Source organism: Sminthopsis crassicaudata, chromosome 4 (genome assembly GCF_048593235.1).
Source record: "Sminthopsis crassicaudata isolate SCR6 chromosome 4, ASM4859323v1, whole genome shotgun sequence".
Classification (NCBI taxonomy): domain Eukaryota; kingdom Metazoa; phylum Chordata; class Mammalia; order Dasyuromorphia; family Dasyuridae; genus Sminthopsis; species Sminthopsis crassicaudata.
The window spans coordinates 186,061,537-186,081,629 of record NC_133620.1 but is presented as its reverse complement, the minus strand read 5'-3'; the positions used below and the strand labels follow the sequence as shown (position 1 = coordinate 186,081,629).

The window sequence follows — 20,093 nt, the reverse complement described above, 5'->3', positions numbered from 1 at the left end:
GACCTTTGGACTGTTACTGAGGTAGCAGTGTAAAAGAAATAGTACTGTTGGGATATAGACATGATGGATCCTGTGGAATAGTGGAATTTTTAAGCTGCACAGTTTGCACAGATAGTTGCTATAGGTATGGTGTGTAAGTGAGTGGAAGGGATAGAACAAGTAACCCCGACTGTTTTATCCTGTTGCTCTTAGTCTTAGAAAGCCTGATGACATTCTCAAGTTCAAGTACTCCCTCCCCAAATACAGAGGAGTCAGTCATGCAAAATATTTGCTTTTTAGATTGTACAAGCATTTTTTTCTTCCAAATGGATCTCATTTGAAAGGGGCCAGAGCTACCTTTAATACATATTGTTCCTAGTTGTTTTGTTTTGTTTTTAGCTTACTGTCCAGAACAAGAAAAACAGAAGTATGGGAAAATATAGTTATATGGGGAAAAGAATCCCTTTATTTCATTTGTTTTCCTGGTGTGAAAAAGTATACAGAGAAAATGATTAGATTTTAAAAAGAAAGAAGGATGTATTTCAGAGTATCAGAAAGGACATTACTGATATATTACTCCAACCCCTTCATTTTATTAATGAGATAACTGAGGCTTGAGAGGTCAAAGAACAGTCAGGAGAAATACAAAGGTGGGGCAGCAGAGAAAGTATTGTTTGCTGGACAGTGAGTCCATGAAATTCACTTTCCCAAGATATAATTGATAAAGGATGAAAGTATAAATGAGTTCATGATGGCTTTAGATAAGTTAATATACAACAGTTCCTGAAAGAACTTCTGAGCTACTAACAGTGATCTAAGGTATAGAAAATGTAAGCAGCACCACAAAAATTGAAGAAGAGCAAATTATGTCCTAATTTTAAAAAACATACAAATATGAGCTGCAACACAATGCACATGTATGTTTGCATGAGTAAGATGTGCACATATAACTAGAAACATTGAATTTGGAAATAGATATTTTCAAAGTTTCTTTATTGTGAAATTAATCATCAACTAATAAACAATTTAATAAGAAAAAGCAAGAAAAAACTTATAAAGAGTGAATTTCATGGAAATATATTTAAAAGATACACAAACACACATTTTAATTTTTTTTCCTCAGAAACATTCCATTTTCTGGATGTTGTTGACTAAGGAACTATAAATATTTTTTTGTGTTATGTAGCATTTGAATAAGGATAAAGGAAAAGCCATTAATTTCAAGTGACTTATGTTTGCCAACAATTTAGATTCATCTTTGTTATTTTTAGGAACTTGAATAGTGTGGGAGGCTTTGGATAAACAATAGTACATATTCTTAAAATAACTTTCTTTGAGAAATAGGCATAAACAGTTGTATTTAGTCCTGGTTTTGCCCATCTCTGACTTTGTCTGGACTTAGTTTGCCTTCACACTGAAGAATTCTTATTCTTATATGAATAGTAAGAGATTCTGGGCAAGAAGACTAATGTTTCTAACTTTTATCTTCATTCTTATTAGTAATCTGAAATTACTTCAATTGCTATAGAAAACAAAACTTTTAAACTGGAAACAAATACAGTGAAAAAGCTACCTCTAACATTAAGTCTTCCCTGATAGCTCAGGTTCTTAAGCAACATTTTCTTTCTTTGAACTGTATAAAACATAGAACTTAGCATGTAGTATCATGCATCTTATTGAGGACAGAAACTAGGTAGATGACTTCCAACTTTGAATCTTCAGCACTGATTTTCCAAGTTCTCTCCTCTAGTCCCACTCTTAGAAAACTTATCTTATAGGATCATAGATTTAGAGCTTAAATCATCTGATCCAAAGCCTATCATTTAAAAGCAAATATATTCATAACTTTTATTTTTCACATTTTTCCCACATACACACACATCATCATCATCATCACTCTCCTTCCCCTTCCCAGAGAACTATTCTTTATAACAGTTTTTGTAATTAAAAAATAGCAAAAAGAAAAAATTAATTTGCAAAACTGAGCAATATATTACAAAAATCTGGCTAAATATGCAGTTTCATACCTGTGCCTCAACTCCTACCTCTAGAAAGGAATAGGGGAAGGTATTTTCTGGTATCTCTTCATTGAGACCAACCTTAATTCTTTGTAGTTCAATATCCATTTTCATTGCTTTTGTATCAAATCCCTCATTTTATAAATTGAGGAAACTGAGGAACCAGTTACAAAGATAGTAAGTGGAGAAGCTGGAGTTTTAACCCATGCCCTCAAACTCCAAATATAGTGCTTTTGCCACTGAACCAGTTCTCTGGTTCGAAGTCCCACATAAATAAAAGTGAGCTTATTATTCCTTCCTTTCCAATTTGATTCCTTATTGCTTTGTGGTACCACTTAATCTTCTTTCCTCGCTTAAATGAAATTCATTTGCATGTCATAGCATCACCTCCCTAATGTCATGGTCCTCTTTGAAAATGAAGGACAAACAACAACATACTTTAAAATGATGTCTTTTTCTCTTCCTTTCTCATATCCCATAAGTTACCAGGTCCTGTGAAATCTACCTCAGCAATTTCTCCCAAATCCACTCCCTTTTCTCTAGTCCAGTTTTCCAAAATTACCATAATATTTAATATCATCATTGTAGTTTCAATCTCTCAGTTGTTATACAGGATTATTTCATCATATGTAGTACATATCATTTGATCCTACTTTGATGCTTTAGAATCTGCAATAAGATTCCGTAATACTTTGGGTTATCACTTTGACATAGAGAGTTAAATTCTGGACTTCTTGCTCTTGTCACCAAAGTGGTTAATAGCCAGTGTATATGTGGGTTTGTCCATGATGAAGTACATGTCATGTGGTTTGATCTTCCTCCCAGAGAATGCCAGTCCCAAACAAAGGATAGCCTTTAAGAGACAAAACTCTATTATTTGTCACATTGGAAGAGAAAGAGGAAAGTTTAAGTATAGTATACTTATGTATGTGTTTTATATCTCTCCTGCTATATTGTTAACTTCATAAAGATAGTGATTATGTCTTAATTATCTTTTTATTCTAACATGATGTTTTTCACATAATAAATGCTCAGTGCACAGTTGCTGAAAGTGTAAGTAATTGAAAGATTGTAGGGTGTGTAGATATACAATAGAGAAGTTGCTAAATAAACCAGTTATTATTTTAACAGGAGGGAAAGAGGGAGAGAGAGAGAGAGAAGAGAATATACTTTTTTTTACCCTTTCTTAAACTCTAGAGATATAAGAACTCCAAGTCTTATCCTTGAATTTTGAGGACTTTCCTTATCCTTGTCAATTTTGGGGGCAAAGGAAGTCATGATCCTATGATCCCATTCCTGGGTTTCAGTACCTGGTCCCTAAGCCCTGGTTTGCCTGGTAAGTTTGCTGTTTTGATTATACAGATTTAAGGTGGAGAGTGAATTTAAGGTAAAATTCCCTTACTATTCCACTAGCATTTTGTACATAAATATTTTTATACAAACACTGAACTAAATAATTAGAAGCAATGTTAGACGTCATCTAGACTTTCAGGTTTCACATATACACTGGCCATTAACAACTTTGGTGACACAAGCAAGGAAGTCCAGAATTCAAGTCCCTATGTCATCTAGGCACCTGAGATAGAATCCTCTCTACAGAATACCCAACAACCCAAATAATGATCTGATTCTACCCCAGGTGCCCTGTGATGCAGGGAATCTACCACCTCCAGTATCTTTTCCACATTTTAATAGTTTGTCCTTACTAGAACTTGACAATTTTGTAAACTCCTCCCAGTAGAGCAGGGTTTCTCAAACTATGGCCAGTGGGCCAGATGCGGCCTGCTGAGGACGTTTATGCGGCCTGCTAAGGACATTTATGCGGCCTGCCAGTTATGGCAAATGGGCTAAGGGGAGGAGACAGTGTGAGTTTTTGTTTTTACTATAGTCCCACCCTCCATCAGTCTGAGGGACAGTGAACTGGCCCCCTATTCAAAAAGTTTGAGGACCACTGCAGTAGAGTATGAATTTCTTGAGGCTTTGCCTTTGTATCTCCACTATATAACACTGCAGTTTGCACTAGCAAGCACTTAATAAATGCTTGTAACACTGCAGGGTTTTGTATACTATTTGATGAAGAAGTAATTGTCAAATATAAGTTAATTGAATGGTGGCAAAGATGTGGTCTGATATAAAAAATTTATAGAATCTTATATATTCTTTTTCCTAGTGTCAGATGCTCATATATTTAGAACTAGAAGCACCCTTCAAGTCCTCCAATCCCCAGGTGTCAAATACATAACCTGAAACACTCCTGAGTATTGCCTGAACCAGATTAAAATGTAATTGGGAAATATTAAACACAATAAATAAAAACACAGTAAAATATAGATAACACTACATTTCAAAAGCTAAGTCAATATGTGACCATCAAAGATCCTTGTTTATGGGCCCCCATGTCTATTTGTGCCATTGATCTAGTCAGACCCCTTTGTTCTCGTCTTTTCATCAAAAATTCAAACTAATAAATTCAGTAAATATTTAGCAAGTGTCTACTGTGTTCCCTTATGTTAAATATTGGATATTTAATGAAACAAAAGACAGATCCTGCCCTTGAGGACCTCACAATCTAAGAAGGAAGAGGAGGCAGGAAATTGTGTGTGTGTGCGTGAGGGAGACACCAGGGAGTACCCAGCATCTAATTCCGTGGAGATGAAACCAGGCAGTGCAGCAAATACAAAGTTGAAGATACTAACTATACACGTATGGACCAATTTGAAGTTATTTGTATATAGAAGGTAGGAAGATTTGATGGCTCTATAGCTTCTTATTGGGATTAGTGTTAGATTCCTGGTTCATGATAAACAAGTTGAGGCCAAAAGTCAGAAGTTTTTTCCAACAAGACACCTGAGACCAAAGGAAACATTAATTCTCATGACTCTGAGTTCTCTCTGCATCTGAAATTCCCATACTACTATTTTGTTCCAAATCCAGAATTTCTGGGTCTTTATCTGTGACCCTAACAAATGCACAATCTATCCAACATTCTAGAGGTCATTTCTTGCTCTTTTATCATCTCAGGAATATGAAGAATCTGCAAGACAGAGACATTTGAATGAGACAAAGTTGAGAAGATTATCCACATTATTAAGGCATCTTAACAACCAGATGGAACTCACTGTACAATATCAGACTCAGATTGAAACAGAACCAGCCAGCCAGCTAAATCTAGTGCTTCTGTTCTTCTCTCCAACAGATTGATAATGACCTTTCAGAACAGGTGAACTGATTACCATAGCTAAGAATCCTTCAGCCCATTTCTGCCTCTGTCCTGAATGGGCTTACTAGCTGGATTATGCTATAACTTTATTTGTTCTGTGATTTTATACAGAAGGGTTCTTCAATTCTGTTTTATTGTTGAGGAAACCACATTGATCACCTGAATTTATTTCTAGAGCAAAAACTTTAAAGCGTGACAGAAAGACTATTGATTCCCTAATGACATCAACCACTTCAAAAATATAAATAGGGACTTCTTCCTTGGTCTCACTGCAGTTTCTATATGCTAGAAATGTGCCTCATTTTATACAAGGGATAATGTTATTAAAAAATTACTCATGTATATATATACTGTCAAAAAATGTATAATTATTAAATTAATAAAATAAAAAAAATTAAAGTAAAAAAAAGAAATGTGCCTCATTTTAAATAGTACATACTCTTTCTGTAGAATTTCAGTTCCTCTGAGGCAGAAGGATGGTTTGGTTTGGTTTTGTATCCTAGAGCTCAGTGTCTAGCACTCAATGTACCTGAGCCAGGAATTGACCTTATGTCTCCTGGGCCATTTTCAATTAACCTGAAAGGGCAACTGTCATCACCTTGACTTGTGCTGAATTGCATTTAAGTGAGGCAGTTGTACAAAGTCATCAGCTTCACTCTCTCTTCCTGAGTCACTGAAGCCATGAGGTAGGACAAAGATCAGGTTGACTAGTGATGGTCCAGGATGCAGTGAATGACTTTGTCACCTTCAATGACACATAAAACTCTAAGCACACTGCAACAGTTTCAATCACCTTCAAAGATCATTTGTAGTACTGTTTTATGTGGCCTACATTTCTTCCTTTAAAAACCACCAATTTTATTATCTATCATATTTAAGGATAGCTAAGTGTCAGGCACTGAACGGGGGGATACACACACACACACACACATACACACACACACACACACAAAAAAAAACAAAAAAACATCCCTTTGCTTTTAAGGAACTTATATTCTACAAAGAGAGTATGTACTATTTCAAATGAGGTATATCGCTAGCAAATAGAAACTTCAGTGAGATCAAGGAGTTACCCCATGATACTAAGAGAGTGAGGCTGATGACTGTGCTCAATTCTGCCTCACTTAAAACCAGTTCATCTATAAATCAAGTCCTGTGATGTCATTGATCCTCTTTGAAAAAGAAGGACAAACAACAATAGTAACTTTGAGCTCATATGTCTTGTCCAGGGTAGTATCTCATCTTCAGCAATGAACCTACATATTTCATAATACAGAGAGCATTATTTTGTGAAAAATTGAGTGTCACTTGTATGAAAATTATCCATTTGCTCTGTATATGTTGAAACATAAAAGCAAAATCAGATCATTTTACTATATGTTTTGTTCCAAACCATATTAATAAAGGTCACTGAGCTTTATTTGAAAATGCTGTAAAGAAAGGTTTTCCAGAGCCATCTTTTGACTCTGAAAAACCTTTGAGAAAGGTTAAAGCAGAGGAATAAGAGCAGCTTGGGCCTTTCTGAACATCTGCATTTGATTTGTACTAACTTGTTCTGGAAATAATGAGGTAGTAAGAAGGTGTGACTGATTGGTGATTACTTAGTAGTGGCCTTGGGAAGCAAATAAATTCAGGAAATACTCTTTTATATTCTGTCTCATCTGTCTGGGGAAGAAAATAGCTGAACTTCTTCAAAGGTCATATGGATTTCCTTTGCTGAGAGCAAGCAGAGAGCTTTGTGTACTGGACAGAGAAGGGCACTGGGCAGCTAGAGATATGTGTTCTAATTGCAACTGTATAACTAATTAACTGTGTGACATTGAATGAGTCCCTTCACCTCTCTAGACTTTTTATTTTCTCATTTATAAACAAGGACTTTAAAGTAGATTATCTCCAAGTTTTCTGACAGTTGTAAAATTCCCCAAATCTAATTTAATTTTTTTCTCTTAGCTTTTTTTCTAATAAGTACATAAGCAAGATGGATGTCTTTTAATTTTGGAATAAGCTGACCCTCTTCTAAGTGTCTTCAAAGTCTCTCCTACTGTTATGTTTTTATGATTCCATGATATTTTTCATTTTTAAATACTCCACCCTCCTAAAAAATTGAGAGAATTTTTGTGCCACCATTCTTTTCATTCTAAAAATGTGGAAAAACATAGTACCATTATCCCTTTCACATCATGAGGATTACAGGGGCAATGCCCCTGTGATCTTAAAAATATATGTAAAAAATTTTTTGGTTTTTCCATATACCAGATAAGAAATCAGTTTTCTTTTTCTTTTTCATTTATGGAGTGTTTATAATAACTTATTATAAAATTGTAATACTTTATTTGTAAAATTTTGTCATCAGCTCTGTGTCATCTGCTGGCTGTAGTGTGTTATATTCTGCTTCTTCCAAAATTCCCATTAATTCTCTTATGTCAACCCATTTATATCAAAGCTGTTATGAAGAAAATCATAATGTAGAAGAGATAACTATATTTGAAACATCATGTATACATTTGTCTCTTAGATCATATCTATCATTTTAGTGTATTTTTTCTCTGAACTTTCTTTATGTGAAGATGGATGAAACAAATTACAGAATGTATTTGGTTTTAAGACATATATGGTCCAATAGGAGTGTTGCCATAGGATTTACTATACTTGGGCTCTGTTTGACTTTGGAAATATATCATGTTAACTTGTCTGTGCTTGTTTCTCAATTCACAAATTGTAGCAAATAATAGTGTCCATACTTCTCTACTTCACAAAGCTAGTACATGGATAAAATATGATCAGAACTTTAAAGAAGAAAAACTGGTAAATCAAATACATTGTTATTATTGTTGCTTTTATTGGTACAAGGCTCAAAATGCTGCCTTTTAATCTCCTCTCATTATCCATTTATAATTCAGCACCCCAATGAGTCTTGAGATTTCTTTGATATTGGCATTTGCAACCAGTCCACATCTTCTCATACTGTCACATGGTACCTTATCAATCCTCCACAGATCTAAGTACTTATTTCTCTGGTTTATGTCTCAACTAATAGCAGCATGGAATAGTGGAAAGAACCTTGGATTTGGAGTTGGAGAATGTGGGTTTTATTCCTGCCTCTGCCACTTCCTATTTGTATAATTTGAAGCAAGTTACTTAACCTCTCTGGGTCTCAATTTCCTCATTTGTAAAATGAAAATGTTCTATTAGATAATATCCCTTCTGGCTTTAATTTTGTTATTCTATGAGATTAGTAATATCCTACTTTAAGTAATTATCAATTCTTTCAACTTCTTATTTTGCATATCACTTAAGGAAGACATAATAAATATGTTACACAGCAGAAGCAAAGTGTTGATTCGTGGAAAGAGAATCTATTTTATTTACACTAATAGATTTTACAGCCTCCATGTGTAGGCTATAATTTTACCATTCTAAAAAGGCCTGTCTTGGACATTGGAACAAAATGCCACAGCCCAGAAAGACTTAATAATTTGATAGATGGCTTGCTGTTGATGATCTTCTTTTGATTATCTTTTTTCAATAATCAGTGGCCAAATGGAGATTGTAGAGAAATGACTTCTGACTCTCTGTAACACAAGAAGAAATTGCCTGTTTTGGATGGTGACAGTCTATCTGAATATAGCTCTAATATATATTTGTTTTTCTACAATGAAGGAAGAGAAATGAAGGAGAACAGATTCATTAGATTTGAGCAGCTTGGGAATGGAGGAGGGGCGGAGTAGGGCTCTATGAGGAAGCAGAAGGAGGAAATACCCAAATTCTAAAAACAGGACCAAAAAGTATGATTTGGTTGAGCTGAAGACAGAAACAAGAGAATAACTGAATGTTCAATAAATCACACAGGTCAAACTGTTCTGTGACTTGAATTCAGTGAAATATAAATCAAAATTATGTAAATTTAAAAATGCATCTGTTTTTATATTTTAGTTTATGTAAAAAAAAAGGCTTTGGGTAATTGGTGAGAGGTGGGTTTGTGTGTTTGTGTGTGTGTGTGGGGGGGGGGTTAAATATTAGTAATAGGACAGATGAAGAGGTTTCCTGCTTGGTTTCTTGATCAAAATTTTTTTTTTGTAAAACTCCAAATAATTTCTCAGCTAAACTAAGGAGGGATAACAATTTATTCCCTAATGTAGGAAAAGCTAGTTCCTATTCAACTTATAGTTTAAAACATACCTCTCACTCACCTCTGACCCATAAAAAATAAGATGTAAGTAATATAAGTATTGTGAGGAAACTGAAGTTCAAAAAGGCAAATTTACTTGCATGGGGTTACACATAGATGGAGCCAGAAATGAAATTTTGGACATTTTACTCCATATCTAGTCAATTAGATATGTACTGATTCTTCTATCTCTAAATTTCAGGGAGAGCTAATGGAACTGAGAACACAGAAAAGTAGAAAAGTAGAGATACACAGAGAGAAAGTGATAGGGTTGTGGTTGTGGAAGCTTGTTGATATTCTGCCATGCCTCAGAGAATGACAGATAACCCTTCTACCCTAAGCAGCTGAAATAATAATCAGAAAATTGTCCCAACTTATCATAGTTATGTCCAAAACAACAATTATTAGATTTAAGAGAAAGCTTTCAAACTGTAGGAATCAGCAATTCTTATGGGAAGAAATACATTTATATCCAACTATATAAGTGATTCCACGGTTTTAAGGATACCATATAGGAAAAATGTTTTAAAATTGGGGTCTGTGAACTCATTTTAAAAAATATATTTTGGTAATTACATTTCCTAGTAATTGGTTTCCTTTGTACTCTTGTGGATTTTATTTTGTATATTTGAAAAATTAAGAGATCCAAGAACTTCACCAGACTACCAAGGGGATCTATGACACAAAAATAGGTGAAGAAACTAATTGGGACATAACACGTTGAATCTCACAATGCTGTTATGATTGATATGGAAGTATCATAGAACTTCAAGGAACCCTCCAAGACCCTCTAGTTCTGTCCTAACCTCTTATTTATAAAAAATTAACTTCCCTGCACAAATATGAAGGAAATAAAAGTCATGCGACTACATGTTACCAAATTTTCATGGATTATGCAGTGTTGAAATTGGGGAGGAGTTCACTTTCTTCGGGGTTCCCCTCCTCCCCAAATATTCACTGGTCTAGATATAGTGAACAATTATGATTTTTTAAAAATAGTTCCAGGAGCCACAGAGAGAATAGAAGCCTGCTTTTCTTTTCAAGTCCAGAACTGTCAACAGAACCAGAAGAGTAGACAACACAAGCATATACTTACATCCCCACGCCTTTCTCTTCATTTGTCTTTTCCTTTGTTTTCTTCTTTTTTTGTCTTATCCCTTTCACTTGTTCTTCACTTTCACCTTTATTTTCTGCCACTTCCACTTCCACACACCTAAATTTACTCTGGGCATCAGAAGCCTAAGATGACCACAGACAAGATAGGTTTAATTCTGAAATTTTTCAGGACTTCATTTTATTATTCTTATCTTTGTATGTCCTTTCTTTTATCATTAATGTGAAAACATCTATATAAATAACTGAACATAATTATACTCAGCCAAACCTCTTTTATTTCTGGAAACCATAAACCATAAAATTGTTTTGTCCACTCCCAATTTTCATCCCAGTAGATTTAACATAAAGGACTATTTCTTTTGTCCCAGCTTATGATTTTGGGACCGTCAGCTAGATAGCCAGACATGCTGAATCTTTGGGTGCTAGACACAACAGGGATTGTATACAAGATTTAAATTCTATTTAGTGCAGTTGTCTTAAATTGAATCACAAGTTTCAAAAAAATTCTCATGATTTTTCTTTTCTTTTTATTTCCAGTATTCAAAAATGTAGCAAAATATTATATATGTTTATAATATATAATTTATATACACATATAATTTAGCAGAATTTAATCTAATATCTTTATATGATTCTAATTGCTTTGATCTTGAAAATAAACCAAAAGGAAGATATGGATTAGACTACAGTGTACATTTAATTCTTGGTGTTCTTTCTGATTATAGAAACTATTTTTCCTTGCTCCATCAGCCTCTTTTTTAATAATTGAAAACTACTGTTCATTATTTACATAAAACTGTCTCTCTGGTCTGCTTTCTATAACCTTTCCCCTCTTAGGAATTTTAGGAATTCTCTGACTTTACTCTGGAGAGATTGCATGCCTGTTTTATCCCAGATGTGGGGCATAGTAGTATAAGATTTTGGAAAAATGTTACTACATTTGAACAGATTCTCTTTTAGTTTATAAATAAATCCATCACTAAAACGAGTTTTTAGAATGTCAAATAGATTAGAATGTAGATGGGTTTTCCCTTTATTGAATTGCACTCAAATTCTGTTTGCAAAATGTAAAAATAAACTGTAATATAAAAGAAAAAAAAATACTTGCATATTCTATGGCCAGTGTTTTCATATGTGATATATATATGTATATATATATATGTGTGTGTGTGTGTGTGTGTAATATATGTGTGCTGTATGTGTATATATAAACATATGTTTTATATATGTTTGTATATTCATGTATATGTACCTCTATTTCTAGATATGTATTTATCTTTTTCAAAGATCTGTTCAAAGATCTTATTCAAAGAATAAGAGATAAGTAATGACAGATCTCTGGCAATTTCAAATCCTCTCTTGCATTGATGCTATTATCTACAACTTGGGAAAAGTTTGAAAAGATCTTGATCTTTTTTTTTATTATCAGTAAACATTAGTTAATTGCCTTCTTTGTGCTTGGCACTTTGCTCAGCACTGAGAATGCAAATATATGCAAAAGATAGTCCCTGCCTTCAAGGAGCTTATAATCTTTTTTTTTTTTTTTTTTATTAAAGCTTTTTATTTTTCAAAACATATGCGTGGACAATTCTTTAGCATTAGCCCTTGCAAAACCCTGTGTTCCAATTTTCCTTCCCTTCCCCCATGTCCTCCCCTATATGGCAAGTAGTCCAATATATGTTAAACATGGTAGAAATATATGTTAAATCCAATATATGTATATATATTTATATAATTACCATGCCACACAAGAGAAAAGATGAAGCAAAATAAAATGTAAGCAAACAACACAAAAAGAGTGGAAATGTTATGTTGTGAACTTCACTTAGTTCCTACAACCCTCTCTCTGGGTGTAGATGACTTTCTTCATAACTGAACAATTTGAATTGGTTTGAATCATTTCATTGTTGAATATAGACATGTCCATTAGAATCGATCATCATATAATCTTGTTGTTGCCCTGTATAATGATCTCCTCGTTCTGCTCATTTCATTTCACATCAGTTCATGTAAGTCTCTCCAGTCCTCTCTGAAATCATCCTGCTGGTCTATTTTTATAGAAAAATAATATTCCATAATATTCATATACCATAATTTATTCAGCCATTCTCTAATTGATGAGCATCCACTCAGTTTCCAGTTTCTTGCCATTATGAAAAGTGTAACATGCCCTCCTGGCAGTTACAATTACTAGTCTGTCCTAGACCCAACAGAGTACCTTTGACCACTGACCTTTGCAGTGTCAACTCTACCCGGCTCGCCTCCTCTGAGGCCTTCAAAGGTCTCTGGCCACGATCTCTTGAATCTATAGTTTAATAACCGGTAGTGCACTCAAGAACAGCCACGTGTAATCTTAAAAGCCTTTATTATACTTACTCACATAATGCCCTGACTTGATGCCCTGACTTGTTGGTTCCCTAGTGAACACCTGGTCAGAAGACCCACGTGTTCACTACCAAACTCCTTACCTCTCGGCTATCCATCCTCTTGGCTTGGCTTGGCTAACCCAGGTTAGGGAGCCAGGTTAAAGAGCGCCAGGTTAAAGAGAGCGACTGCTGTCTAGAGTGGGCTTATAAAGGGCCTGTGAGGTCTCACACACACAGCCAACCAGCAAGAGAGCTGTCACCCATTACGAAGCTATCTCAATATGGACAGGATCCCACCCACAGGGCAGTCCTATATCCACAGAGATTACTTCTGGGGCACTCAATCTCCTGTTGTGCTGTGGCACCACCCATTTAAAGGGCCCTTACAATTCCATTCTCTTGTTTTGCAGGAACCGCATCCTTACAGAAAAGGGCTGCCACAAACATTTTTGCACATGTGGGTCCCTTTCCCTCCTTTAAGATCTCTTTGGGATATAAGCCCAGTAGTAACATTACTGGATGATAACTTTTTGAGCATAGTTCCAAATTGCTCTCCAGAACAGTTGAATCTGTTCACAGTTCCACCAACAATGTATCAGTATTCCTGTTTTCCCACGTCCCCTCCAACATTTGTCATTATCTTTTCCTGTCATCTTAGTCAATCTGAGAGGTATATAGTGGTATTTCAGAGTAGTCTTAATTTGTATTTCTCTGATCAATAGTGATTTGGAGCACCAAATTACTTCATATGACTATATATAGTTTCAGTTTCTTCATTTGAAAATTGTTCATATCCTTTGACCATTTATCAATTGGAGAATTGCTTAAATTCTTATAAATCTGAGTCAAATTTCTATATTTTAGAAATGAGGCCTTTATCAGAACCTTTGAATGTAAAAATGTTTTCCCAATTTATTGCTTCCCTTCTAATCTTTTCTGCATTAGTTTTGTTTGTACAAAAACTTTTAACTTAATATAATCCATTTTGTGATCAATAATGATCAAGGAGCTTATAATCCAATGAGGAAGATGATAAGCCAATAAATGTTTACAAAAAGAAATATGAAAGGAATAGGAAATGGTTAGAAGTAATGTATTAGAATTAAGATAGATTGAAAAAATTTGTTGTTTGTCCTTTAATTCTTCAAAACCCTCCACTGTGAAGTCAGGGAGATAATGCCTTGACATACATGTGAATTAGATTTAAGTGTTTTAAGTGAGAGTGGGTTGTGCAGTCACCAAGCCTCACTTTCTCCTCCAGAGCCATCTCAGTCCAATGGCCAGATTGCAGATCACTGAGACCTGTTAAAGACCTTAGCTTAAAAGGGATTCAAGAAGAATTTTAGTAAAAGATAGGATTTTTTCTTGAGAGTTAGGAGAAACTAATAGTAGATGGAGCCAAGAAGAGAAAGGTTGCAGGCATGGGGGGACCAAATAGAGTACTGAGTGATTGAGTATCTTGTTTGTGAATAGCCAGGAAGTTGGGATTCCTAGATCAAAAATGACAACTCAAGAAGCAAAATATAAGAAGACTAGACTTTTTTTTCCTCATCTCTTTTGCTCCTTCTGTTGAACTGGTCCTGCTGCTGCTTCACATTAATCATAACAGTATTTTTTATTTGAATTGTTCAAAGATTTATTAGTTCAAACAGTATAAGAAAAAATTGAATTGGAGAAGTGTCATTTAAAAAAAATATTTGCCACTTTTTGTTCTTAGATATTCATATTCCCATTGAAATAGTTTGAGGTTTTAATTCTTCCCACCAAAAACAAAAACACTTTCTGTATGAGAAAGTATCAAAGGAAAGAAAGGATAGATTTTCTCTTACTGTTTTTGCATTATTGTTCTCCTTTATTGATTGTGATACCTTGAGTGAAAATGCCTGCATGTGGTTGGTGTATTTGATTGACTCTAGTTTTTAAAAACAGGATTCATTGGCCAGCAATAAACTTCCAAAATATTCTTTACTTCTAATATGTATTTTTATAATATTAGAGAAATCTAAAGTCACAATGTTTTTTCTTCAAAACTTAAGATCATGTAATACCGCTTTAAAAAATATATAAAATTCTATCTTCCATATGTGACCCATCCTGCTGTGCTGATTTGTCTTTTTTTTTTTCCTTCCTTCAGGACATTTCAAAGATGGTTTGGTTGCCTTTGCGACTTGGAGATCTGATGCCATAATGAGGACTCACACACGGGGAGCTCCCAGTGTGTTTTTCATACATCTGTGTTATTTTGTGGCAGCCTATATCACTGACGAGAACCCTGAAGTCATGATTCCTTTCATCAATGCCAACTATGACAGCCATCCAATGCTGTATTTTTCCAAGGGAGAAGTGGAGGAGCTACAGCGGAGAGCAGCCAGTACGCATCGGCACATTGCCGCAAGGTTGACTGAAGCAGTGCAAATAATGCTGTCCAGTCCTTTGGAGTATCTTCCTCCTTGGGATCCCAAGGATTACAGTGCAAGGTGGAATGAAATCTATGGCAACAACCTGGGTGCCTTGGCAATGTTCTGTGTGCTGTATCCCGAAAATATCGAAGCCCGAAATATGGCCAAGGACTACATGGAGAGGATGGCTGCTCAGCCTAGTTGGTAGATTTTTGTCCTTTTTTTTTTTGTTCTTTTTGTATAAACACTCATATGGGCAAAAGGATGTATGAATTTTTGCTCTAGTTAAAATATTACAAAATGGATTCTCACATACTTTTTGCCTACCATCAAAGCTGGTATCTAAAACTTATAATGATAAGCAGAGTGTGAAAATTGTATCTTGGCCCTAATGCATTTCACCATAATGTAATAAATAACCTGTAATAATGCCCTCTCATCCCACATATTCCCCCTACTACTACACCCCAAATGGATACATGCTTCAGTCACTACTAGTTGTACCCCTTCCTGCCATGTGACTTTATCAATATTCCTTTAGCTGTCAACAAGTTTGAGTCAATCTGACATTTTAGAAATTTTTCTTATCCTTATTTTTACACTTAAAATTAAAATATCTAGGAACAATCTAGCCAAGAGAAACTGTATGTTATAATAATAATAGCTAATGTTTATTTGCAAAGTCCCTACAAATATAATTCCATTTGATTTTCACAACAACACTATAAAGGTAACATATGGCAACTATTGTTGCCATCCTCATTTAATAACTGAGGAAACTGAGGCTGAGAGAGATGAAGTGACTTGCTTAGGATCATATAACTAGTAAGTATCTAAGTCAGGACTGGAAATCACATCTTCCTTACTCCAATTCTAGTTCTTTATCCATATCTCACCTTATTGTCTCTAAAAAGGTTGACTTAGTAGTCAGAAAGACTCCTCTCCCATTTCTGACACATATTTGCAACGTGACCCTAGGTTAATGACTTAACCTTCCTGACAGAAAAGACAAAATATTTATTAAGCACTTACTTTGTATCCCAGGCACTCTACTAAGCATTATATATACAAATAGAAACAAGTAAGATAGTTCTTGCCTTCAGGGAGCTTCCACTCCAATAGGAAAACACAGTACATAAAGAGCTGTCAGGGAAGGGTACCACCATACAGAGAGAAGACTGCAAAAGCAATCCAGAGATCTAGTTCCTTTGTAAAATAAGGCAGGAAGGTTCAACCTTCAGACTCAGTATCACCAGGAGTGGAGGTCAAGTTTCCTATGGAGAAGAAAGAGAGAGTCTGAGAATAGGGTCATGATGAAGAGACGGCAGGATGTGTTGTGGGTCCTGGCAAGAGACCAAATAAAAGGCTTATTTTTTATCAGAGATTCAGGCAGCATTTACTATAAGATACAGATGAAATATCCATCTGCATCTGTGGAGGGAGTTTCCACACTACTATTCCCTAGAAAATCACAGTTTGGGAGGAAAAAAAGGAAGGAGGGAGAGACAGAGAGAGATAGAGACAGAGGCAGAGAGTTAGAGAGAAAGAAGGGAAGTAAGAAAAACAAGGGATAGAAGAATAAGAAAAGCAAAGGAAGAAAAGAAAGGGGAAGGAAGGAAAATGTAAGAGAAACATGGAAAAAATTTGCAGCTTTGAATATATAAATATTTTAATATTTAATTAGAGTACTTTGTTTTCTATAACAACTATATTTTAGGATGTCATAGATTTCATTTAACTTAATATGTATTCAATCTGGAATACTTGAGTGATCTCTTTGTTAGCAGTGAAGCCAAACACTTAGGTCTCATTTAGCTTTTTTTGACAATTGATGGCAATGAGATATTGAAAATCACTATGACAGGACAAACAATTAATTTATCATTAAAGGATTAAACAGTAATCTAAAAATTGTCCAAGCACATACATGCACTGATGTATGATATGCATCAAAATATGAGTTCCAATTATGCAATTTACATTTTGGATTTTATGATTGGGAATAGTTTCTCCCTTGTTTGGCTAAATTAAAAATTAAATAGATTGCTCAAAAGTGTGATAAAACTATTAGTTCAATCAAGCAATCAACCAATAAACATTTATTTAATATTTTCTATGTGCTAGGTACTAAAAATATAAATCCAAAGTAATGAAATAAACTCCACTCTCAACTATAAGTTATATGACATTTCCCTTTAGGGGCAATCAGATTATACCTTGTCATTTGATGATACCAGGAATGTGGATCTTTTAAAAAACATTTTTTAAAAGCCTGCATTACATTTTGGTTTGTAACAAAAAGCATCTTGCCAGATGTCAGAAAGGTGAAGGGGAGTATTATGCAAGTTTCCTGACTAATTTCTGCCAATATCTGGTTAAGAGCCCTGTTTGCCCATAAATCTGGAAGGGTTTCCTGGAACTTTATGAGGGGGAAAAACTTATGGTGAGATTAACTTGAAATTCAGATCAGAGACAAATAGTTTAGACTGTTTTGTTCATTAAAATAAAGCTTTTTTTGAAGAGTGTAGTTATTTTGGTCCTCAAAGATATGATTTTGGTTGGATTCAATGCTTATGCATGAGTTTTTTTGAGTTAGCAACATTCTAGTATTTTCCCAAGAAGAGAGAAAGACTATACTTTCAATCTGTTTTTGGAGCAAACACTTAAATATACAACTTACTAGAAGCCATTTCCAGTTGGGGAAGTTAATTAATCAAAAATGGCAAGCAAATTTACTTGTCCCAATGAAAGAAACATTTGTCACTCTTAACTGTCTCTGGGTAGTTTTTTTCAGGATACATTTTTACATAGATATTAACTTTCAAAGAGTTTATAAAAATAAGTAATTTAGCAGATGATTGACTTCCTAAGGACAACAATGAAAACTTTTCCAAATAATAGTTGCAATAGAATTTTTTTTTAAATTTTAACTAGTACAAGAGAAGGCTACTATGAAAAACCTTTTTTTGTAAAGCATTTTTTATCATTACAGCAAAATTAAAACAATTTTATAAAGCATTGCAGTTTTGTTTCTTGAAATCATAGAATTAAATAAATGCATTGTTCTCACTAGAGGAACAGATGCTTCCTGAGGTATAAGAGTGAAAGCAAGTATCTAGACATAAAAAATGCTAGTTTTGACTTAGTTGTTAAAAAAGTTCAGGTTCACACATTACTAGAGGCACAATGCAATTCACATATGAATAAGGAATAGGGTTAGTGATCTGCTCAGTCAGGGATGATTTTGATGAAAGTAGAAATCATAAGAAACCCCCATGACCAACTAAGCCAGCCCATACTCTTCCCCTCACTTACCCCTTACCACCAAAAAGAATGTCTACAACAGCAGAAGTGACAAATGGTCATCCAACTTATGTTTTAAAATTCCCACTGAGGGAACCCAGCATTTTCTGAGGAAACCCATTCTGTGTGGGGCAAACTCCAGTTGTTAGGAAATATTTTGTTTGTTTCTTTTCTGATATCAAATCCAAATTTCATTCTTGGCCTGGTCCTGTCCTTTGGAACAAAGCAGAGTAAGCCTGTTCTCTTGTAAATTGTAGGTGTAGTTTTATACTATTATCCTTTGTTTAAAAAAAAAAAAAGATTTAAATCTTTTTAGCATCAAGTTCTCTCTTCCTTGATCTTCCTGAAGCTGTATTAGAAATTTAATGTTACTCCACTGTAGGTATCTTGCTTACAAATGGATAACCAGTTCTTATTTGCAACTTGGGAAGTGATTGTAGTACATAGAATGTGAATTACTAATCATTTTGCCTTGGTTAGCACTGCTGTGGGATTGTGTTTTTAATAGCTTTATGGAAATTCTAGAAAAGTAGTATGGCATAATAATAGAGTTCCTTCTCTGGAGTCAGGAAGAGCTACCTCTGACTCATGCTGGTTATGTGAACCAGTCCAAGTCATTTAATCCATCACTGTCTTAATAAGTTTCCAAGATATTAACTCATAGTATTTTTATTAGTTTACATTGATAAAGGGAGTTTCTTCACCAGGAGTTGCAAATACCAATGAAATGATAGTTCTGTAGAAAATAAACCATGCAAAATTTATCTTTTTTAAAAAAACTACCATGCTTATAATCCTTTTATATTATATTTTGCAATTGGACCTTTTCTTGAATAAACTTTTACCCAATTCCAATAGATGCTGTTAATTATGCTTTTAAAAGAGAAGACTAATAATAAATTAGTTATTATAATTAAAAAATGAATTTTTATATGCTTTTGGTCTAGTTCACCATGCATGTGTATGTATAATATATATATAAACTTTCTAAATCTATAACATAAGAGCATATGTGGTACTGCCTATCTCCTTTGATATTAGTTATAGGGTATGGTTCTACAATATTTAACTCTAGAATGGTAAATATAAATCTGTATTTCCCTGAGAGAAAATCATCCTCTAATGATAAAGCAAAAGCATAAATAATTTATATTAGAAATACAGGATGTTCCAAAAGTCTTAGTGCAATCTTATGGTTGCTAAAGCTTAAAACTGCACTAAGTCTTTGGGGACATATGCTGCCAGGTTCAGTGGCACAAGAACTTAATTCCTTCTAAGAAGGGAGGTGTGGGAGTTGAGAGCTGATGCTGACAGATCTGAGCTTAGTTCTTGATTGCTTGGAGTAAGCCAGTCAGAGAGACACTTAGATGCCTCAGTGGAGAGTGCATTGGAGTCAAGAAGACCTGAGTTCAAATGTGGCCTCAGATATTAGCTGCATGTCTCTGGGCAAGTCATTTAACCTCAGTTGCCTTAATCCTCTGGAAGAGGAATGGCAAACCATTCTAGTATCTTTGCCAAGAAAAC

General features: G+C 34.6%; 1 protein-coding gene across 3 annotated transcripts in view; it reads left to right on the top strand.

Moving 5' to 3' along the window:
- The window catches only part of DSE (dermatan sulfate epimerase), a 92,424-nt gene that overhangs the window by 23,372 nt on the left and 48,959 nt on the right, over window positions 1-20,093 (top strand). For 2 of the 3 annotated variants that reach the window (XM_074310044.1, XM_074310045.1), the window contains exon 2: window positions 15,002-15,470. In XM_074310044.1, coding sequence (XP_074166145.1) covers window positions 15,055-15,470 — 416 coding nt within the window. In that variant the 5' untranslated portion in view covers window positions 15,002-15,054. Of the gene's footprint in view, window positions 1-15,001; window positions 15,471-20,093 lie in introns of those variants that run through there. The other variant, XM_074310046.1, reaches the window with a different exon arrangement.